Source organism: Lentinus tigrinus (assembly GCF_003813185.1).
Source record: "Lentinus tigrinus ALCF2SS1-7 unplaced genomic scaffold L226scaffold_33, whole genome shotgun sequence".
NCBI lineage: Eukaryota > Fungi > Basidiomycota > Agaricomycetes > Polyporales > Polyporaceae > Lentinus > Lentinus tigrinus.
In genome coordinates this window covers 79,350-101,205 of record NW_027137942.1, presented here as the reverse complement: position 1 = coordinate 101,205, position 21,856 = coordinate 79,350, and the positions used below count along the sequence as shown (strand labels likewise).

The 21,856-nt window shown below is 60.8% G+C and overlaps 8 protein-coding genes across 8 annotated transcripts; 5 read left to right on the top strand and 3 right to left on the bottom strand.

Annotated features, from left to right (window-relative positions):
* Nucleotides 1–325: 325 nt before the first annotated feature.
* On the bottom strand, nt 326–2,377 carry L226DRAFT_592305 (uncharacterized protein; the record flags this gene model as incomplete). Its single annotated transcript, XM_067685619.1, has 3 exons — nt 326–1,175; nt 1,271–2,250; nt 2,338–2,377. 3 exons carry the CDS (start codon nt 2,375–2,377, stop codon nt 537–539), a joined length of 1,659 nt encoding a protein of 552 aa, XP_067531472.1. The 3' UTR covers nt 326–536.
* A 554-nt stretch (nt 2,378–2,931) lies between these two features.
* L226DRAFT_217057 (uncharacterized protein) lies at nt 2,932–4,298 on the bottom strand. The gene has a single exon (XM_067672965.1). It carries the CDS (start codon nt 3,921–3,923, stop codon nt 3,198–3,200), a length of 726 nt encoding a protein of 241 aa, XP_067531471.1. The 5' UTR covers nt 3,924–4,298; the 3' UTR covers nt 2,932–3,197.
* A 626-nt stretch (nt 4,299–4,924) lies between these two features.
* On the top strand, nt 4,925–5,898 carry L226DRAFT_216796 (uncharacterized protein). The gene has a single exon (XM_067672964.1). The coding sequence runs from the start codon at nt 5,291–5,293 to the stop codon at nt 5,792–5,794; it is 504 nt and encodes a 167-aa protein (XP_067531470.1). The 5' UTR covers nt 4,925–5,290; the 3' UTR covers nt 5,795–5,898.
* Nucleotides 5,899–6,954: 1,056 nt separating this feature from the next.
* On the top strand, nt 6,955–8,250 carry L226DRAFT_538495 (DNA glycosylase). Its single transcript, XM_067681508.1, has one exon. The coding sequence runs from the start codon at nt 7,077–7,079 to the stop codon at nt 8,142–8,144; it is 1,068 nt and encodes a 355-aa protein (XP_067531469.1). The 5' UTR covers nt 6,955–7,076; the 3' UTR covers nt 8,145–8,250.
* Nucleotides 8,251–8,857: 607 nt separating this feature from the next.
* On the bottom strand, nt 8,858–9,811 carry L226DRAFT_216755 (uncharacterized protein). Its single transcript, XM_067672962.1, has one exon. The coding sequence runs from the start codon at nt 9,686–9,688 to the stop codon at nt 9,104–9,106; it is 585 nt and encodes a 194-aa protein (XP_067531468.1). The 5' UTR covers nt 9,689–9,811; the 3' UTR covers nt 8,858–9,103.
* On the top strand, nt 9,812–11,497 carry L226DRAFT_216756 (uncharacterized protein). Its single transcript, XM_067672963.1, has 2 exons — nt 9,812–10,243; nt 10,303–11,497. The coding sequence occupies exons 1-2, from the start codon at nt 10,189–10,191 to the stop codon at nt 11,109–11,111; spliced, it is 864 nt and encodes a 287-aa protein (XP_067531467.1). The 5' UTR covers nt 9,812–10,188; the 3' UTR covers nt 11,112–11,497.
* A 2,792-nt stretch (nt 11,498–14,289) lies between these two features.
* Nucleotides 14,290–16,173, top strand: L226DRAFT_574349 (uncharacterized protein; the record flags this gene model as incomplete). The annotated part of the gene is made up of 4 exons (XM_067685020.1): nt 14,290–14,308; nt 14,370–14,690; nt 14,752–15,587; nt 15,667–16,173. 4 exons carry the CDS (start codon nt 14,290–14,292, stop codon nt 16,171–16,173), a joined length of 1,683 nt encoding a protein of 560 aa, XP_067531466.1.
* Nucleotides 16,174–19,907: 3,734 nt separating this feature from the next.
* L226DRAFT_216635 (uncharacterized protein) lies at nt 19,908–21,685 on the top strand. The gene is made up of 8 exons (XM_067672961.1): nt 19,908–20,416; nt 20,485–20,635; nt 20,694–20,746; nt 20,805–20,880; nt 20,937–21,081; nt 21,164–21,229; nt 21,328–21,414; nt 21,484–21,685. Exons 1-8 carry the CDS (start codon nt 20,375–20,377, stop codon nt 21,611–21,613), a joined length of 750 nt encoding a protein of 249 aa, XP_067531465.1. The 5' UTR covers nt 19,908–20,374; the 3' UTR covers nt 21,614–21,685.
* The last annotated feature ends 171 nt before the right edge of the window (nt 21,686–21,856 follow it).

Below are 21,856 nucleotides of genomic sequence, written 5' to 3'. Positions count from 1 at the left end.
TAGGCGTGTGGGGCGCGGCGATAACAGGTGGCGGGTGGCGTATAGATATAGGTGGAAGGCGGGTGGATGGGTGGCGGGGGTGGCGGGTATCCGACGCGGGATGGATGAGTGCGGGCGAGGTTGGGGCGGGTCGTATGCAAAAGTAATGCGTGAGGTGAGTGGGCGATGCGTGACAACCATGAATGCTACGGAGCAGACGGAGAAAGTGGCGGATGGGGCGGATGGTACAGCTGCTGCGACAGAGGAATAACGGGAAGAGAAACTGATAAAACTACAGTTATGGCAGGAACAGACAGACAAAGTGTGAATACACGGGGGCAGCGTAGAAGACGAGAGGCGCGCCCATACAATAAAGCCCAGAGGAAACGGGATCGCAGGATAAGTGTGCGTGAGAGGGGTGGTTGGTGGGAGATGGTTGTGTGGATGGATGCGGATGAGGATGAGGATGAGGATGAGGAGACGGGAGAGAGGTGAGTGCAATAATCTTACAGCGTTCGTAGCGCGTCGACCCACGCCCGCGCGAGCCGACCAAGTCATCACCAGTTCATGTGTTCGTGCGCAAACATGCCCGCGAAGCTGTCCGGCCCGCCAGGTGTTGCGGCATCGTCAAAGTCGTGCTCTTCAGGCGGCATCATCTCGTGCTCGGCGGGGAAGTCCACGTCCACACACTGCTGGTTCCCGAACGGCGTCATCCACTCGCCGCACCCGGCCCCGGACGGCGTCGACTCCTGCTGCGGCGTCGGCAGCGCTTCGAACTGCGCGAGCCCGAGCTCGACAGGCGGGATCGACTGCAGGTTGAAGTCGTCCGGCATCAGGTTCTCCATGTCCGTCCACAGCGCCGCCCCGGGCCAGAACCCGTACGGCATCGCGGGCATCTCGCTCACGTCGTTGTCGGCGTCGACGTTCTCCGGAACGTCCTTGTGCTGCACGAGGGACATCATCTGGAGTGCGTCGGCGGGCGTGAACGGGCCGCCGTGCGAGCTGCTTGGCGACATGCCTGAGGAGTACGTGTCGGAGGGTGAGACGAGGGACGAGGCGATCGCGTCCGCGGGGGACATGCCGTGTGCGCTCGCGTCGGGAGGGATGGTGAGTGCATGAAGTAGGGGGCCGCCCATTGGTGCGTTGTCGGCTGACACTTGGTGGAACATGTGCTGGTTGTAGGCGTCGCTGGACTGCTGTTGTACCGGTCGTCGTCAGCACCCGTCTCGACTCGGAGCTCGGAGCCGTCGCGACGCAACGCGCTCGGAGGAGAAGACAATAGGCCACATACCTGAAGACCGCTTCCGTCGAACGCAGAATGGGGTTGGTACGAGGGCATGAAGAGTTGGTCGTTAGGTGCGTAGTCGAAGGTCGTCAGAGGTGCGGACTCGGTTGGCGGCGGGATGTTCCCCATTGGAGCCGGAGACCGCCCGCTGATTCTCGGAACGAGAGATGGCGAAGTCGGGCACGAAGGCATCCAGACGGAGGGCAGCTGGATCGCCTGAAACGCGGGCGGTGGCGTTGGTGCAGAGGCGGCGCGCCGCCCGTGTCCGTGTCCGTGGCTTGGGGCGAAGTCGCGCGAGAGGCTGCGCGAGGGCGACGACGAGACCGGGAGCAGGAACGAGAAGCTCTCGGTGTCGGTGTCGTGTTCGCCGCGGCTCTTCCCCTTCTTGTTCTTCTTGTCCTTCGTGCGCTGTGGACGGTAGACGTAGTTGGGGTACATCGCCTCGTGCTCCTTCTTCTTCTCCTTCGCGAGATCCTCCCAGTACTGGCGCTCCTCTTGCGAGAGGCCCTTCCACTGCTGGGAGATCGTCTTCGAGAGGTCCGCCTGGCGTTGTTTCTTGACCGGGCCGGACGAACCGTCGTCCTCCTCCTGGGCAGCCTGGCGCTCCTCGCACTTCTTCCGTCTGAAGAGAATGAACGCATTCTCTGGCCGCTTGATGTAGTCGTCATCGCCCTTCTTTGGCCGCCGCTCCCCGATGTCGCTCACCGTCGATCTACGTCGGCGATGCGAGGAGGCCTGCGAGGATGGCGGGGCCGTCGGTGAAGATAGAACTGAAATCGAAGAGTCTGAGCCGATCGAGGATGTCGGCGAGAATGGCCGCAAGGGCGGTGGCGTCGAAGGAATGGATTTCAAAGTGGGCTCGAAGGGCGAACTGGACGGCGAGTTCGGGAAGCGAGTGTCGTTGATAGGGAAGGTAAAGGCGCGCGGCGTCGGGGAAATGATGGAAACGGTGGGGGGCGGTAGGGCGTCCGTCGACACTTCGAGGGCTGCGCGACGGGTGGGGACAACAGGTAGGTTCGTTGAGCTCGGTGCGGCGGGGAGCGCGAACGGGGAGGAGAATAGAGGAGACTTACTGCGCGCAGCAGAGGCGTCGCGAGTGCGGTAAGCAGGCATGATTGTTCTCGTTAGCAGAAGGGAAAAGGAAGAGGGAGTTTGGTAAACGCAGGCAAGTTTCCTCGAGGCAGAATAATAGAGGGCGCTCCTGGAGTGGCAGGAGGGATGGCGGGAGGTGGCACAGAGGCCCCGAGGAGAACAATTGCGCACAGGACGGGACGGAGGGCGAAGACAATACGCAGGAGATCTTTATAGGTTAGGAAGGTGCGACCGCGCTGACCGCTGAGAGCCCCGCGTACTGACGAGATCCCCACCAGATCCCGTTCATTGTGCTGCCGCCAACCCATCGAGACGCGTGCACGGGCCTAAGCCCGAATCAGCGTACGGTCCCCTCTCCATTTCTTGCGCAAACATGCAAAAACAGATTCTTCTCAGCCATGTTCGGCGAAAACGTCTTATTGTTCGCCCAGCTTCGCAGGCCCGCACGCTCGGATACAGGAACCACGGCGTGCTTATTGTCTTGCAGATGTCCGTATGCCGTTATCAAATCGCTCGATGGAAAGCTCGATAAAGTCCCGTGCAATCCCCGTTTCGCGCCCGGGCGTGGCGAGCGCACACGGCGAGTCAGGCAGCCCCCATCGAGCGGTGGCGGGAACGGGAACTTGAACGACGAACGACAGGCCTGCCGAAGGAGGCAGGCTGAACGAGGACCATGGCGCGCACAGCCCGGCGCGTGGGGTGACGTGCAGGCCGACCGCTGCGTACCGAACGCCTCGTGCTGGCTGTTTTCGTAAATGACTGCATGCGACGACGTACGGATTCGTGTCGTGCGGGCGGCGGGTGTGATTGACTCATGGGAGACCGGGGGGATGATGTCGGACTATCTCGACTTCTTGTTCCACTCCGCTCGTTTCTGGCCAACTTCCCAGCCCAGCGCTCCCGGATATTCAGCCCCGCAGCCGCCCGCTGCGAGCGCGCGCAAGTGTCCCAGATATGGGAGGTTAACCCCTGGCAATCGGGTGCCAGATATGGCAGGAGGCAGCTGGGGCAGCGGAGAGTGAGCGATGTGTGTGGGCTTGTCGATCGTGTTGCAGATCGACGCGGAGGGCGAGTCCGACGGCCCTTCCCACTCGCACAAGACTCTCCCGCCTCCCGCCCTCCCTCTTCTGGTTTCTGCGACGCTACCTCCGCCGCGCGCGCCACCGACCCCGACCCCGAGCCCCTCTCGCACGCCCCGCGGCAGACAAGACTTGCGCGTGACTTCCGACCCGGAGCACCGGGCCTGAGCGTGGACGCAGCGTGACATCCAGGATCTCCCCCGGACCATCTGGACGCCGTGCCATGCGGGACGGGGCGCAATGCGACGCGCACTGGGCCAAGGGCGCTGGCTATCCGGATCAGCAGCAAACGGCAGCAGATTCCAATGCCGCCGCCAGATACACATATCGCAGAACGGAGCGAGCGCAAGCGAGCCACATCTGCCACCCAGCCTCACTCCGAGTCCGGTACGGCTTCCTAGCGAGTTGCCTCGAGGCATCGCTGGAACGGATATGGCAGCATTGAGCATGCCGTTTGGAGACTGCGTCCGCAGGGAGCCATGCATCATGTTCAGATGGCCGACCTGGTCCTCAGGTCCCTGCCCATGTCATCCCCGTCGGTCCCATCCCATTGCGCATGTCAGAGCTGGGGCCCTGAGTTCGGATCCTCCGCGCCGTGTATGGGGCCCCGGATCTCCTCGCACCCATCGCCATCTCTCCATGTCTATCTGTTGTGGGTGATTCTGCGGCCTGCCCACACCCGCAATGCACGCACGAATGCGGCCGTGAATGCCAGCGCGAGCAGTGGGGGTGGGAGCGCGCAAGTTTTGAACCTAGAATCTTGTCTGCGCGCACAGCCGGAACATCTACGCCCACCGCTCACGAGACATGTTTTGCGAACTTTCTCCCCTGAGTGCTACTGCTCACGTACGTCCGAGGGCCCGAAGAGTCCCACATCCCGGCCAACGGAACTGTTGGGCTGTGTGCGAACGCGCGCGAAGCTTCAGAAACGAGCTCATACCGTGATCAACGTTCGTGCGACATATCGTTATTCGCAGCAGCGAAATCTTCCCCTGAAGATGATACACGACGCACGTCCCCGCTCACGCGAGTCCGGGGCAGGGCGCAGGGTACTTGCACTTGCACGGCACCCGAGGGCGGCCACAGCGCCTGCACCGGCGATGTCACAGTCTACGAAGCGCATCCGTATATGGCATACGGCACGGCGGAGGTGATGGGATGGATTGGGCTCGGGATTCGGAGCTCGGGGAGTCGGAGCAGCTATGCCTGCTTCCGTTCCGTTTCGAGTATCATTTGCCTAGCAACTGATCCCCGCTAGCGTGCACGTTGCCCCTCCCCGCACGCGCAGGTCCCGTGCTGACGTGTGGACGAATTCAGACCCCCCAAGAGAGCAAAGACACACACAACACGTCACCGTAAGCGGTGGCTCGGATAGCTTAGCTCCTCCCAGTCTGATGCCTGATACCTGAAGCCTGAAGCTCTGCTGCCATCTGCCAGGACGCAAGGGACCAAGTTCCATACCGGCATGTCGCCACCGCCAGCGATCCCATGGCCATCCGCCCATCCGTCCCATCCATCCACCTCCACTACCGCTATCTAATTTCCCGTATCTCATCGCGCAGGCGGAGGGGGATCATCTGATGATGCGCCCTCCGCCTGCGCCGCTAGGAGCCATGTGAGCGCACCTCTCTGTTCCTTCCTTTCCTCCGAGCACCCAGCGCTCAGCACCTGGGCAGCTGTCCGCCTGTGTCGTCCCGGGGTGTCCTAGCTCGGACGCGCGATCGTTGATAGCTGCGATAACCCCTCGGCAGGCCGTCGCCCGTTCCTTCGTCGTTTGTGGTACGCCTGGCGCATCGATCCGCTGCGGTTTCCGTATTTTGTCGGTATTCGTCTTTGGTACTGGAAAAGTAAAGACATGTCACAGGGACCGTCCGCTGCGCTAACGCTACCTGCGTCGTGTATAAGTGGATATGAAGGTGATCGAACGGCCACTGGTCTCATCCGGATTCGGAACATAGCAGGATACGAGCTCATGAGGTGCGTTCATGGTATAGCCAACGCACTGCGCACGCACTGTCCGTACGCCGTCACATTGACCGAACACCAGGCGGCCGCAGGGAATGTGCCCCGCGTAGTACGAGCGGATTGCTTCCGCGGCGACATACGCGTCGTCCGTCGTGCACCGCCCTCGCCGCGCATCGTTTTGCCAACCACCAGGCGCCCTGGGAGAGAATCATATGCATCATCGTCCCGTGTGTGCACGACGATCGTGATCGCGATTTGCCGATTATCAGCCTCCGCCGCCGGCCGCGAGGACACGGTTGGCCACACTCACTCGTCCTCACTCGTCCGGCACATGGATCGTGAAGAGGAGCGCCTTCTTGCGTTTCTCAACCCTTCAACGCGCAGCGCCAGGTGACGTCCGTGGGGGGATACGTAGTGCGGTGCCGAGGGAATGAAGCCACGCGCTGCAGAAGGGTCAATGTCGCCACGTTGTGCGAAGCGACACTGCCAATCCCAGGGTCCAAGCACGTTGCAGGAACGACAACGGTGTGAGGCAACTGGCTTGCGGAGGCAAAACTGTCAGCACAGTATCTGCCACTGATCACCGCGTAGCTACAGCACGTATGGGACTTCGGGGACGGAAGGTGTGGACGGCGCACTCGTCACCGCATGCTTGGACCCTGTGCCGGCGAGGGAAGTGCGCACGGAAGCCAAGTGAGACATTAACCTTCAAGCTTCCGACCCGCTGTGCCGATGGATGGCCCATCCCCATCGCAGCAGCATCCATCCATCGGATTCGGACATCCATCCATCATCATAGGCATCGTCCGTACGGATACCCCATCTCCTCCCCATCACAGTATAGCGTCTCTCGGTGCACCCATAGCCAGTGGGGTGGACCGTGTGGGGTCCCGGATCACAGAACGCACCGGGGATATCCAGGATGCACTTCATTTCGTGGCCGTCGCCATATGCATACGTACGAGTAGAGGGATATATGGGCGGTACGCGATTGCGCGTAGATACCGAGATGTACGAGATAGGTGGGAGGTTCGCTGCTGGAAATCCGGCGCGCTCGATCACGTAACGGGTCCAAGAAGATGACGACTCGCCTATACGCGTGGATAGCCTTGACTAACGTCCTTCCAAGGATGGTGTAAGTGGTGTGGCTCGGCATGCGCGGGGAGGGGAAGAGTGACCGTAACTGGGTGTTCTTGCCGTTCGGGATAGACACAAGGCCATACCCTATCCAGGATACACGGATGCGAGACTAACCTGCGGACGCATATGTTCCGTTCATTTGAGATAATATCAGATAGAGTAGCACGCATACAACCGGGATAGGGAGATCACGAGAACTGTCGGAGGGCAAGGGGGTCATGGTGGTCCTGAGCAAGGTGCGTCGACTGCTGAGGACGATGGCAAACGCGGTGACGTCGACGAGATCGAGATTGCGGGCGTCTCTTGCCCTGGAATGCGGGGGCACCTGCCATAAATGGTGAGCGGAAGCAAATGCCACGTGGGCTGCCTCACTTTGCCCAGGCTAGCGACTCGTTCCTTCTCCGCTAACTTCCATCTCCTCCAGGCAAACCCTTCCCTTGCGAGGTTAAGAAACACTATACAGCCTGTTTACACTCGCAATAACTTCTGCCGTCTGTCGGTACCGCCAAATACAACGTCTCCGTGTGAGATACAAAATGCCGCCGAAGTTGAAGCGTCCATGCTCACCGTCGATCCCACCGCTCGGAGCCAGCGGTGACGCAGCGACAGCAACCACAGCGACAGCGACAGATCTCTCATCTACCCACCGAGCCAAAAAGCTTAAACTGCTAGCTTCGCACTCTGTCACCTCCCCGTTCCCAGCCTTTGCCCACCCAACGCCCACCGAGGCCGCGCAGGTGCACGCGCTCCTATCCGCAACGCACCCCGACCTCGCCTCACGGCCGCGCCCCGCGTCAGAGGCCAACAACTCTGCGGGCACGTGCGGGAGCGTGCCGAACGTGCTCGAGTCGCTCATCGGCACGATCCTCAGCCAGAACACGTCCTCGCGCAACTCGACCGCGGCGAAGCGCGGGCTCGACGCGGCGTTTGGGCGCAACAACTTTGCGGCCATCGCGCTGGCGAAGAGGCAGGACGTCGTCGAGGCCATCAAGACTGGCGGGCTGGCGAACAAGAAGGCGGGCGTGATACAGAACGTCCTGCGGGAGGTGCGCGAGCGACATGGCGGTTACTCACTGCAGCACCTCGCTGGGGTCCCGGTCGCCGGCGTGAACGTGAAGGCGGAAGAGAAGGGCAAGGCCAGAGCAGCTCCCACTACCGCGACGGACGAGGAGGCGATGGCTGAGCTCGTGTCGTACGACGGCGTGGGCCCCAAGACGGCCTCCTGCGTGCTGCTCTTCTGCCTCGGCCGCTCGTCCTTCCCCGTCGACACGCACGTCTTCCGGCTGTCGCGCCTGCTGGGGTGGGTGCCGCCCAAGGCGGACAGGGTGACAGCGCAAGCGCACCTTGACCTCATGATTCCCAACGACCTCAAGTTCGGCTTGCACGTCCTCATGGTCGGCCATGGCCGCCGATGCAAGGGCTGCAAGGGAAATAGCGGCGGAAAGGGCGAGTGTGTCCTCAAGCGGTGGCTGAAGGAGAAAAAGGGCGCCAAGGAGGAGGAGCTGGGTGCGGTGGTCGCCGAGGCTGAGGAGCAGGCTGCCGACGCTGGGGACGCGGGCGGAACATTCCTCGCCCCACTCAAGCTCAAGAGCGAGGACACATAGGCTGCCACGTTCACCAGGCTTCGTTTGGGGGTACGGCGCAGTCTGCGTAATATCTGTCGTCGAGTATTCACTGCAGACAATGTAGCAAAGTCGATGTCTCTGGGATGACGTCCACGAACTGCACGCGGCTTGCACGCGGAGGCGCGTCGCTGCGAACGCGTGTAATGAATCGCCACGGTCACGTGCTTCGGGGCGCTTGGGTTCTTCCCTGAAGTTCAGCGTGTCCTTCAACGTGGTTATACGCGAGCATCACTCGGACGATAATTATCAACAAGCAGTTCATGACGTACACTACGACACAGAAACATAGCAGCACACAAGCGGTGGTTACGGAGACAAACGCTTCATTCCCGAAACTCAAGGGCTTCCAAAACGGGAACAAGCACGGCCCCGCGAGCTTCTTGGCCGGGAATTCCCACCCGCCTCGCCCTCGCCCTGCGACAAGGCAGAGCGCGTGGCTGATATAGCCGATAGTGCAGACTTTCCTCTGTGGGCCCTAGGACACCTCTACTCTGCCCAGCCGGCTGTGCACAAGCCCTGCACCGCGTTGTGCAGCCTCTGGGGGGTCTGAGCGCACCTCTGCACGTCTCTCTTCCGCTCCCCCCTCTCTCTCTCGCTCTCTCCCCACCCCGACTACCACCATCAGCACTCGCACCGCACTGTGTCCTCCCGCCGCGCACTCTCACACGTATCACGTATCCCAGTCCCACCCGCGCCGCACACACCTCGGATTCTCAGGCATTTGCCAGATCCCCGCGGCCCAGATTCAGCACATCACGGCGATCTTCGCTCCTCCTGAGCTCTAAGTCCTGAGTCCAACCCGGCACTCACCCTATCTCCCCTATTCGACCCAGACGCAGACTCGATTCGGAGTTACGAGTGCCGAGGAGCGCATAGACGTAAAAAAAAACCCAAACGCCAAACGCGCACGCCCCCATCTCAATATCGCTTGCACAAGCTCATATGTACCACGACGGGTGGCAGCAGCACCGCGGCCCACCGCCGAACGCGTGGCGCACGCAGCACACGGTCGATTTTCGGCGGTCGTGGGTGCCCTCCCCAGAGATGCGCGGGCTGTTCCCGCTCCCGGGCGAGCAGCCTCCGAGTCGCAGCAGCAGATCATCTGCTGGGGCCGCCCCCAGGCAGATATACACTGCACAAACACAGACACACATACAGACGCAGACGCAGCGCCCGGTGCTGCCGCCCAGGGCTCGCGCAAGACGGAGGTACACGTACGGGAGCGGAGGAGGAGGAGGCGGAGACGAGGAGAAGAGGGCGGAAGGCCAGCGTATGCTGCATAGGCACTCGCAGTCGCAGTCGCAGTCGTATTCGTATTCGCAGCCCGCGGGCGGAGATGACCTGCTCTCTTCCTTTGCGCACGCGCGTCCGCGGGCTGCCACAGTGACAGGGGCAGGAACAGCAGAAGCAAGGGGAGTTGCTTTGGGGAACGGGGCGCCAATAGGCATGGGTATGGGCATAGGCATGGGGGTGGGCACGGGCACGGCGCCTGCTCGCAGCGCAGGAAGACACTCGCTGCACATTGCCGGCGGGCCACGCGAGCAGGCACCAGAAGCGCGACAGGTATGGAGAAGCGGCCGCGAAAGTCAAGTGCAAAGAGAGCGTCACGTCCGGAGTCGAGAACCAGAACCCGAGCTAGGACGGGCAGCATCAGGCATGCGAAGGAACAGTTACAGTTACACAATCACTGGCCACAGAAGCGTGGATGGCGGCGGCAGCGGGGATCGGCCAAAATCGTGGTTGTCGCTGCTTCACCCGAAGAGGCTCTTCAGTGCGTGCACGTCCCTTCTCTGTTCATATTTGTCGTGCAGACTTCTGGGGCCCAATCTTGCGATGCGCGAGAGCCGCGGGCCCCAAAGCCTGACTGCAGTGTTGGGGATCGGCGTAATTGACGTAAAGCTTGACCAACCCACCAGGACGAAGCCGCACAGAGGCGGAAGAGGCTGAAGCAGAACTCGACGTGTCGGATTGGCCATACACAGCAGCCCGCGAGGTCACGCCAGCACAGTGGAGGGCGTACGGCATGTGGGCGCGCCCGTACATCGACCGGCCGTGGGGCATGTTCGTGCACAACGCAAGTACGTACCTCTCCCGGTTGGCCAATCTGCAATCGGGCTCGACGCTGACGCCAGCCCAGCTCCATTGAACCCCCCACGGGAGCTCAGCCCGCCGCAGGTGGACGCGATGATCGCCACCCTGCGCGACCCAGACGGGACGCTGCACCCCGAGCGGTGGGTCCCGCGCGTCGAGCACCCATCGCTGCCGCCGCGCCCGGACCTCTGGCCGACCCCACAAGTGGAATCGCTCGAGCTCCCGCCCGAGGCGCTGCAGCTCAACCCGTTCCTGCAGCACAAGCTCGTGGGGCGGCCCCCACTGCACTTCGATCTGCGCTACCGCGCAGCGGACATCTTGCTGGGAGCGGGAGGGCCGGAATTCGGCCCGACCATCAGCATGAACGTGATGAGCACGAGCGCTGGCCCCAGCACCAGCGCGACTGCTCCTTTTGAACGGCGCGCGCCTGCGGCGCTCGTCGACTTCTACCTCGACGGCCCCAACGGCGCACAGCCTGCGACGTACCCCGGGGTGCCCAGTCTGAAGATCAGTGCGCTGGCGGGGGACCCGAATCCCGTCTTCCGGTGGCCGGTCACGGTGATTGCGCACCACGAGCGGCTGGTTGTGCAGGTGGCGGACGTGCTGCACGCGGTGCTTGCGAACTTTGAGGAGCGCATGTTCCAGGAGGAGGTGGACGAGCTTTCGGAGGACCGCCAGACGATAGTGGCCCACGCATACAAGCGGCGCCTGCGGCTTCCTGTGGGCGGGGTGGTGCCGCCGGAGGATGACGGTCTGCGGCGGGTGGACTACCTCGGGGATTCGACGTATTTCCGCGGGCTCGCGCCTGCTGGGGATGGTGACGGCTTCATGCTGTTCTTGGGGCCGCCCCCATAGCCATGGCCATAGGCGCAGACGTGGCATTGCGGTTTGAATCAACTTGTCACTTGACGTGGCGCGCTGGGGACAGGAGAGGGATGAGGAGAACGTGCTTCGACGTCTCGTTTGGGCAGTGTGTTTGTGTGCTTGATTTGGGCTTTCGAGGGTCTCTCGCGATCGTGTCGTGCTGTCTGTATCTTGCATCGCTGTTCTGTCTCCACGCAATACATTTCTCGTTTCGTTGCCACTGTCACCTGAATCTGGGACACAAGTCAGGACACACACAGGAGCTCGAGTCATCCTGCACACTGTGGCGTTCGAGGGTCCGGCTCATGCTTGAGCTCTCAACGCAGGCGCGAAGGCCCGGCACAAAGGGAGGGACTATAGGAAGGAGGAATGGAAGCACGACGCAGGCTCGACATCGGGGGCAGGACGTCACCTTGACTCTGTGCTCTATGGGGAACAAAGGGGAACTCGGTGCACCAGGCGTCGAGAACGAGTGCGTCCAATGGCCATGAAGCTAGGAGGCGCGACGTGTCTCTTCTTGGGTGCCATGTTGAAGTTTAGGGTTTCGGGAGCTGAAGCTCGACCGCTGCGGGGAAGTCGCAGTACCGCTCCCGGATCATCCTGCATTCCAGGGACGAAGGTTCGAAGACAAGTTCGTTCCCAAGGTAGTAGAGCGAGTACCATGGCATTGCTGTGCGCACGGACCTAGCAGGAGCTCTCGCACATGACGGAACTGTAACTCTGCAGGTCAGTAACTTGATGTGCGATGTTCTGGACGTACCCAAGGATGTGGTGTAGCTCCGAGCTAGCCGAAGCTTAGCTCACGTATGACCTTCCGAATGACAGAAATACTGAAAATACACGCAAGAGCTATGGCGGCCACTTTGGACACGTTGTAACGGCTGCACACGAGAGTCTGGGAAGACCGCTACGCGACCGTGACGCGTCCGTTCGATTCACCAGGCGCCCACTCACATGATCACTCGGCGCCTCGGACCGATGTCGTACACACGGAGCGCCCACGACACCCGCCGCCGGAGATGGCGAGTGGAAGGCAGAAGTTGTGCCCGACACGGCGCGGAGGAAAGGCATCGTCGCATGTCCGTCGCTGGGTTCGATGCTCTGATTTCTGCGCGTCGGAGGGGAAGACGCTGTTCAGAAGTTGTGGGGAAATGTGTCACGTAATGGGGTGCGCTCGGACAGCTGAGAACGCTCAGACTTTCGTGCGATACGGACGTAACGGGACGCGCGCAGACACTCAGACACGAGCTCGGGCGGTCCCCTCCATTCGGACCAGTACAGCATGGAACGCCCAAGATCGCTTATTATCTTGCGTCATGGCCAAGGCAACGCGTGCACGGAGATCGTCCTGGCTCGGAGAAGAGCGGGGTCGTGAAACGCACACATACCATCGTAGTTGGTCCCCTGCCAACGCTGCACAACGCTCTCTAATCGCTTCCATACGTCCGCAAAAGTGCACGGAAACCCGTGCCGTATATTCCGAGTCGTCTGACCAGACCACCATCGTGCCACGCTGATTTTGAGAACGTGATAGAGCGCGTAGCACGAACTTACCGGACGTGGACCCTGTCGAGGGCGGTGCCACCAAACCGTCATGTGGCGGAACAGTGCGCGCCGTGGTGGATGAATGTGGTTACAGGCGCACCTGGGATGCTCCGGTCCGAATTTTGACAGAAAGCGAGCGTCCGTCCGAGGACCGCTGAAGATATACAGACAGATGCGGGCGGAGCGGGAGCACGAGATCCCCGACGTCGAGCGAGGACGGATGCAAATCAGACGACAGACAGCTAGTAGCCGGAGCAAGAACCGGACATCTACGTGACCATGAGCAGGCAGTGGCCGGAAAAGCTGCCTCGAGGCGTGGTTGTGGCAAAGTGCTGGTGGGATGCCGGACGTATTTTCAGCGTACCTGTGCAGATGATGTCCCTGGTGGGGCAGACTGTCTTCGCGTCGTTTGCCCGGGCTGACCGATGTTAATCACTGCGGATCCTGCTGGATGAGATGAGCCTGCTGGTGGAGCGAAATTTTCGACGATGGTTACGAGTAGGAACAACGGACCGAGTGTGGAGGTCGGCCAGGTTGCGAGCATGAATGGTCGGCACGAGCGGAAGCGAGGAGGAGATGAACATATGTTCTGACCGCAAGTTCCAAGGATCAGAGAGACTCCGGGCATCAGCAAGGCGGTAGACACAGCGAATGACGCAGACAGTTTGCGTTTGGCTGTTCAGGAGGATGGCCGTTGAGTGCAAGAGACGCGACGGAGGACCGGGACGGAGGCAGGAGAGCCCCCTGGCACCGCTCGGGCGGGCGTCTGACGCGCCGGGGGAGGCGAGAAACACGCTGCGTTGGCAAGCCTGGTGCCACCGCATTGCCTCGTACTGCTCATTCTTCCCTATCTGTCTGTCTGTACCTTCACCTCGAGGCAGGCTCCGCAAAAAGCAGGAGAGGCATTCCGCGATTGAGTGATATGTCTGCAGCGTGGCCGCGGAGCAGTCTGTCATGCGACGCCCTCTCGAATCCCGTATCGATATCCCGGGTTGGCTGTGCGCACCTGGAGCCGCCAAGGTCCAGGTGAGTATTTCTTTCGTTTCGTTCCGGAGGCGCGTTCCCCGGGTCCCGGCTGATGCAGGAGGAATGGTCCGCCGAATATGAGGACGGTCATGGGAGGCGGGGAGACAAAACGTCGTTCATGTGCGGAGACAGCTGGTGGCCATCGATTCGAGGCTGAGCATATGGACGCAGGCGAGGGTTCATATAGCCAGGTTCCAAGTATGTCCGGCCGCCTGTCCCTGCTTCTTGCGCACGCTCGCTGTCCGCCTCCAGCTCGTCATTGCCACTGACTCTGCCTGGGGTCCTGCGATAGCCTTTCCCGGAGCTGTTTTCCTAGCCATCGAGCGTAAGGACGGCAACGGAAGCCTACGCCACGCCTGACTGCGCCTTCCGTCTGGGAACAGCTTCCGGCGCGAGGGCTGCCCCAGTTGCCTAGAAGAGAATAAAGGCAGCGAATATTTGGGTGCAACGCTCTAGGTCCGCCTGATCCCTTGCTGAGATCCTCTACGCGTCTCTGCCTCGCTCACCTCTCCCACCTCTCTCTCTGCTGCAGCCTCTCCATTCCTCCCGAAGTCTGCTTTGATCTGCTTTGATGCTGCCGCCCCTCGTAGCCCCGGACATGCCGCTCGACGACGATGGTGCGTATACCTTCTATATATGGCCATCACACGCGCCGTACTGACTGCCTCCGCCTCGCAGACGGCATGCCGCCGCTCGTGGATGCGCCCCTCCCGCCTATGACGTTTACTTTCGCTACTCAGCTGCCGCCAATATCGTACAGCATCGGCGGCCCGAATGCAGAGCTGCCCGCCGAAGAGCCCGCCCCAGAGATGGCGATGTACTCGCCGCCAGGCACGCCCATGCTCGCACCCACTCGGTCCTCACATGCCAAGAAGCGCGACGCGTCCTACATCCCGCGCCCCCCGAATGCGTTCATCCTCTTCCGCTCCTCATTCATCCGCGCCCAGCGCATCCCCGGGGAGATCGAGGGCAACCACAGCGCGCTCTCCAAAATCATAGGTGCGTGCCGTCGTCTCTGCCATGCGGACGCCGCGTGTCTCACGCGTTTTTCGTCTCCCAGGCAAGTGCTGGAAGGCGCTGCCTCGCGAGGAACGCGAAGAGTGGGAGGCGAAGGCGATCGTCGCGCTCCAGGAGCACCGCAGGAAGTACCCTGACTGGCGGTTCAAGCCCGCGGCGAACGCGCTTGCCAAGGTCAAGGACGGACCACGCAAGAGGAGCAATAGGAAGGGACGAGGGCAGTCCGAGAAAGAGGAACGCAGTCGCGAGAAGAGGTGCGCCAAGATTGCCGATTTGCTCGTTGCAGGAAAGACGGGGCTCGACCTCGCCACCGCCGTCGAGCAGTACGATTGCGAGGTCGGAAGAGGTCGCAAACTCAAGGACGAGGCTGCAAGCATCGGCGTGCCGCAGGTGCAGAATGGAGTACGCGATGGCGTCACCGTAAACGCGGACGTGAAAGAGCAGCCCATGGTGGTGCCGCAGATGTCGTCCTCCACGCCTCTGGTCATCTCCACGGAATGCGTGGACGTGAAACCTCCCGCTCCTCGCTCTGCCGTCGATGGACGTTTCAAGGTGCCTCTTACGGCGATGTTTAAGCGTTCCTCGTCCGCTCCTGCGCCGCGCGCTCGGACGCCTACCGAACTTCAACCCTTCGCAGGTCCTCGACGTGACTCATTCAGTGCCCGGCCGTCCTCTTACCCACGCGCGGCAAGTCTCGACAACGTTGGGGTTGCGCACGGAAATATGCCAGGCACGGGATTCGACAGAGTCGCGTCACGCGAGGGCACAGGGCACGCGTCCGCAGACAGCGTGTCTTCCATCCAGTCATTCAACCTAGGTGTGGCCGCGCCTCCTCTCGTGCTTCCGCGGGTCGCAGACGGCGGCGTCGGGGTCAATGACGTGAGTACATCATGATCACACGCACCTTACGTTCGCCTAACTGTGGTGGCGTTGCCATTCGTAAACTTCTCCCGGACAGCAGGTGGATGTAGGCGCGTACAATTTTGCGGCCAGTGCCTTCTCGAGCCCGCCTCTCCCCGAATTCGAGCCCGACGGTGACGGCCTCAGCAGCCCTGCGTCCTCGCCCATCGCTACGCCCATGATGTACAGCTGGTGCCAGGACCCCGAGGTCGGCTCTCCGACGAGCATCTCGGACATGATGGGAGAAGCGTACCCCTCTGCGCCTTCGCCTTCGTCCTACTCCTCCCTGGAAGGCTGGGCTGGGAGCCCCCTTCCCAAACAGGCCTCGCCGATCAGCTCTCCGCTCACCAAGGTCTACCATTACGTGGACGCCCCTGGTTCTCCCAGCGTCATGGAGAAAGCGTTTGATGCCGCGTCGAGTGCCATCTACGGCGAGTGCTGGAACGACCCTGGCACTGCAACTGGTACGGCCGGTCCCGCGCAGCCTCCATACACTTGGGCTCCCGAGCAGGCCTTCTCCTCCTATGCTTTCCCGGCAGTGCACTGTCGCCAGGACGACTTCTAATTGTTGAAGTCGTCCCGCTACGGCCGTATATCCGCTCCCGCTCCCGTTCGTATGCCCCGGTAGGTTCGGTCGAACTCAACTTCATTCCATAGAATCCCCCGCGGCGTCTCCCCAAGACGCGCGGTTTCTTCGTTTTCGTCCTCAGCCACAGTTGTCCATATGGTTCGCTCCCGTCTTGAACGCTCGCCGTTATTCCGCTTATCTCCCCGCCCTGACGCGCACTGTCCGGTGATTCAACTCACTGGGCTCTCGTTTCTCCTTGACTCCCGGCTTCCCACTCTATAATCATACACGCTCGTCGTTCGCAGCCGCTCTGTACGATATCCCGACGACTCCGGCGGATGGTAGGCGGCGATACGACGAATTGCTTATGCATGCTGTCGATGCCGCGCCGACCTCGCTGGTCTCGTGTTGCGCGAGACGTCTCGCCTCTCCGTTTCTTTCTTCTGTATGCCCTGTTACGTATGTATCTCTCCGATCCGGCTCTGTAGAGAGGCCCGCGCTGCGGCGCCCTCTTCGTCTGTAGGTGCGTCGTGCGGTTGTACCTCATCCACGCTCCCACCCGCCTCCCCTGCCCGCCTTCTCTGATTCTGAAACTACGTTTGCAGTAACGACTCTCCTACGTCTGCGTATGTATCCCTTACGTACCGAGCACGACCGCGGCCATACCAAACGGCCCAAATGTTCAATGTCATGGAATTTTTGCGTTCGCAGCGCTTGACGTCAACGTCGCTTCTAGCGCACCACCCTACGGCTCTCCCTGTTCTCCTCTTCCCGCCCTCTCACCCTCATGCGCTGGTGCTACATACATACTGCCGGACGCCCTCGAGCGCGGCGAACGGTGAATTTCCCTCCCGCTCCCAGGCCTGCCTTCCGGTGTTCATGCGCCCGCACGCGTGGGCCGAGTTGGCTGCTCCTGGGAGGTCTGGGATATCTTACCGCCTCACGTGGGCGGATCAGATGATCCCCCTCCTCCCCCTCCTCGCAGCGTAAATCCGGCATCCATCCTGCCTATGTATTTACTACTAAGCGCGCCCCGGCCGGTCCACAAGCCACGAGTTCACGGCTTTCTCGACAGGCCCTCTATGAAAACCACGCCGTGGCCGCGAGGCAGGCGTTGCCGAGCGAGAGAGACTATCTAATTAGAGAGTCGTCGGTCGGCCTCGGATGGTGCGGTGCGTTCGACGCTTTCTCCGCCGACGACCCATAACGCGTGCTGCTGCACAGTCGCTGTGCCACCCGCCCGTCAGTGTGCAGGACTTGGACTAGAACCAGCACCGGGACGAGCGTCCTGCGCCGCAATCAGAAGAAGTTCCCCCAAGCAGCTGAGGCGCTGAGGCTCGAGCGGGGTCCGTGTTCAATGTCATCAATCGCATGACATTGAGAAGATAGGATCGCCTGACGCTGGAGCGTCATATATTCATAGGCTGGCGCGATGGGAGTCCCTTTGATCAACTTTCAAGCAACGACGACTCGGAGTCTGGATACGAAAATCTGCGCAATCGCCCAAGATTCGAGGGTCTGGCCGCCGATGCGCACACGTTTCGAATTCGTCTCTGAAAGACTGATGGGATCCTTTTTGGGGACGGCCGGTTCGGTGCACATGCGCCTCTTATGCCCGGTGGGAAGCCCGCGGCTAAGACTTGGTTTTGCTTCCGTGCAGGAGCAAGGTTCACTCTCCGTAATTAATAGGACGCAGTCTTCGAGAACGACGAGCCTGGTGAGTACTAGTAGTAAGCATAGCGGCTCACTCGGGACTCGGGAGCGTATATGCCCCGAATCCGCAGGTGCGCCCCGAGCACCCGCGTTCTGCACTCGTCAGCCTCGAGCTACCGGCCGTCTGGTGCGGGTACGCTCGGATGGACGTCGGCGATGTTGGCGCCCATTTCGCTGGGCTTGTTCTCACAGAGGGCGGCGTGCGCGGAAGCTTTTGGGGGCTCTTGGCGTTTTCTGGGTTGGGCCAGGGTTCATAAATCTGAATCATCGTATCAAGCAGGAACAAGGGAGGCGCAACTTGAAGTGACAGTGGCGTCGGCATTTCCGCTGAGCGCTCCCTGGGCTTGATGCGTTGAGCCCACGCGAAAGGGGGGATGGGACATGGGACATCGAACATACTGACAGGCTGACAGGCTGACAGACTGGCAGTGGGACAAGGGCCAAGGCCCGTGCATGGCGGCGGCGGACGCACAGGGCTGAGCGCTGAGGGAGGGGAGAAGAGACGGTGACGCCGCGAGTCTCGGCTTTCGCAGCGTGGATATCGACCTCCATCCCGATACCGGTCCCCCTTCCATTCTCGCGAACCGCGCACCCGCCCACGAGCACATGCTGGCGGAAGGCAGGTACGGCTTCCACGATCTTGTGGGCAGAACAGACATGATCTTGATCAGCGTCTTGTTTCTAGGCCCCCTCTGGCCAATCGCTGTCACCTGGGATCGATGACGATCCGAATGCTTGCCCGGGCAGAATCACTGCGCCAGCACCCTCGTCTTGTCCTGCCCCGGCCAAGTGCATATGCCTGGGCTCCCGTAGGCTGCAGAAGACGATGCGGTGGCGCCGAAGCCAGTGATGGGCGTGTGCGAAGGTGCGTCTGTTGACTCCGTCGTCGGACGTCCAATGTTTCTATGTCACTGAAGTACTCGCCTCTGCGCATGCCAGCTTGCTTTTCTGATGCCGATTCAATGAGTCGCCGGTCCAACACTTAGCCGCGTTCAGACGTCCAGCTGTCTGAGTTTCTAGTGCAAGAAATCGGAAGAGAAACTTGTCATCTCCGCGGCGGCCATAACGGGGCGTTTCGCTGCTCTACAGACATAAGGTTCGGATTTATGCAAGTCCCAGAAAAAAACCGGAGACGGAGCTCCTTACATCAGAACGAACTCAGGTCGAGGGTTGCACCTCACCACGAATTGCTTCCGCGATCCCGCGCCGTAGCGCGTGATTGGGAGCCCCAGGAACGTCTCTGCGGGGTTCTGGCTCCTCTTCCTGGGGAGTTCTCGACGCCCGTCCCGCGAAATACACTGCGCGTCGCATGCTCTGTGCGCTCGGTCGCACAGACGTGAGTGCCGGGTCCATATCGAGCAGGGGTACGTCCTTAATCTCCAAGCGAGATGACGCTTTTCTCAGCTGCACACAGATATTGGGACCGAGAAAATTGGGAGTCGCCCTGACGGCGACGGTGCCGACATACGAAACTCCCGTGGGCCCACGCTCATGTCTGTGCGCGATGTGCACGGGACCGGCTGTTCATGAGAGAGCCCGTCTGCCTGGCAAAAACATAAGACCACCGTACCTTCGTTGACATCGTCCCTCAATCTGGGATGAATGGCGGCTCGGGACGTCACCCATGGGCTTGGGCCGCCCGTGGCATTCGAGGCCGCCTGGTCATATGGCTGCAGTAGGAAAGTCTCGACCAGCCGTGCGCCGAGCTTCTTCGCGGAACTCCTGGAGTCGCACACCACTCCCCCCAGGCGGCGCACGAGATCTGACCTCGGATTCCAAGTCTTATTGTCTTCGCTCGATTTGGCGTAGTGGCTGAACCAGAGTCCGGCACGGCAATCCCGAGAGCGCGAGTTCCCCTCTACGCCGGACTGGCTGGCTGGCTTACTGGGCCCTGGCTGGCATAGACTCTGAGGTGAGGTGAGTGGCTTACTTTTTGTCTTGCGCGTTGCCATGGCAGATAGGCTGTGTGCACAGGAACGCTTCGCTGCCTATCGGCACTCCAATCGGACGCAATATGTACGCCGTGAGGGGCCGGTGTATGGTTTGGCGGGATCGTGCCATTGGACGGTAGAGGTTAGGACGATCGGTCGCGAAGACGATTCTCCAACCTGTGCATGTGTTGGTGTTGACATCGACTCTGCTATTGCAAACGTGTTCGCGTCGACGCACCCAGATCCCGGGTTGGCCTCAGCGGGTCACAGCACGGCCGCGAGTCATTGCTGGCGATGCAACGGAAGAAATCTGCTTGCGATGATCTGGGCCGTGTTATCTGCCTCGTGTGCGCTGCTCTTGGGGTCAATGTCGCCGAGGTCCTTCCTGATAGTAAATACTTGTTGACCATTCCGGGCGACCCTGACTCGACTGCTTCCCCCAAGATTGGCAGGTAAGTTACCGGATTTGGCAGCTCCTTCTAGGTTTGCAAGACGGTCTCTATGCTGGCTCGCGGCTGGTAATATGCACATCGGAAAAACGGGCAGCCGCGTACATGCGTAGCCAACAGGCGGGTATATTTTGGAGGATCATCGCAGTGGGTTCCATCCGATCTTGCTCCTACATCAAATGGTGTAGATGGTTTTAACTTCGACCCTGGCGCAGCACTCTGAACTTTCCCTCGGCCTCCAAGTTTGGCGAACCTTTCGGAACCGAGCTCACACTCACGGCGAACAATGTCGCTGTGCGTGCGCTCGCACTTCCCGTTTGGTAGAACCAAAGGCGGAGGCACGGGTGTGGCCATCGGGGGAATTTAGTGCGCGACGTCCATCCCTGCCATCATTATGAGGTTATTAATTCAGAACGCGTCCCAGGCAGAGTCATGCTTCTCGTAAGTAGACTCGGATGCGTTCAGGCAAGGTTCAGGGTGAGTCTCGCCGCTCGATAATTTGTCAGACTCGGGGCCTAACCTTGCTGCGCGGGAGGGAACCTTGTTTCGCGGTGGCAGTTGGCATCCTCAGAAGCGTCCTCAGCAACGAACTTACGGGGCAGAACAAAACGGTGAGTGCCTAGAATGACTACTTCTACTGTCATTTCGCTCTCATGGAACCTCGCAGGACGCCATGGCCGTGCTTCTGGCGCACCTGGCGGTGGTACGAGGCGCCGTTCTTCGTCCCAACCCAGTTCTCCGCTTCGCACAGACGATACATATGGATGCATTGATGCAGGGCGCCGTGACGGAAGGTTCTACGCAGATCTAGGGTGAGTGTTCTATCCTTTCACGGCCACGTCCCCACAGAGTATGCATCACCGTCATTGTGCGCCCGATTCGTGCATGAATCAGCCTTCGGGAAGGGCGTGCACCCGCACGCAGCAATTGCCCCATTCCAGCCCGTTCCTCCAGACTCCGGTGAGCACGCCTCCTATCGTATATTCACCCTTCACACTGCACCTGTGTGAAGGTTGGTGCCTAGCATATGTCTGACGCATCTTCGTGGTCCTTCGCAGACTCGTGCGCCATGCGTGTTTTGCCATTCACGTTGTGCGCGCTACCTGCGCATGCGCCGCGGCTCATGAAAGGTCGCGTTTCAGATCGTATGTATGTGCTTCTGATATTGTGCGATGATTTGAGGATGCCTTCTAGTTCAGGTGTCGCCGGGATAGTCAGGCTGAGCAACTTACGGAGATGAGGGGTTTTCTAGCTCGGGCCTACTCGACACCGAGTCTGTGCAAGTCTGTGCAACGTCCTCGCTGCCTCAGGACCGGTGACGCGAGGGACCATCCCCTCCTCTGATCGATCATCTGCATACTTGCTTTCAGGAATAGGGAGCCTCTCCTACACTGAGTCGGCGGAGACATACCAGAGTCCAGTTTCGCCCGGACGGAGAACGTGGCCACAAGGGATCGTATAAACCTCCGAACTCCTAGAACCTGGAACTCACGGGAATGAGGGTGTTCTAGCTCGGGTATACTCGACGCCGCCTGTGGAACCTCTGCGCTGCTTCAGGTCCGTGCATGCGGCGTCAGCAGGCTGTAC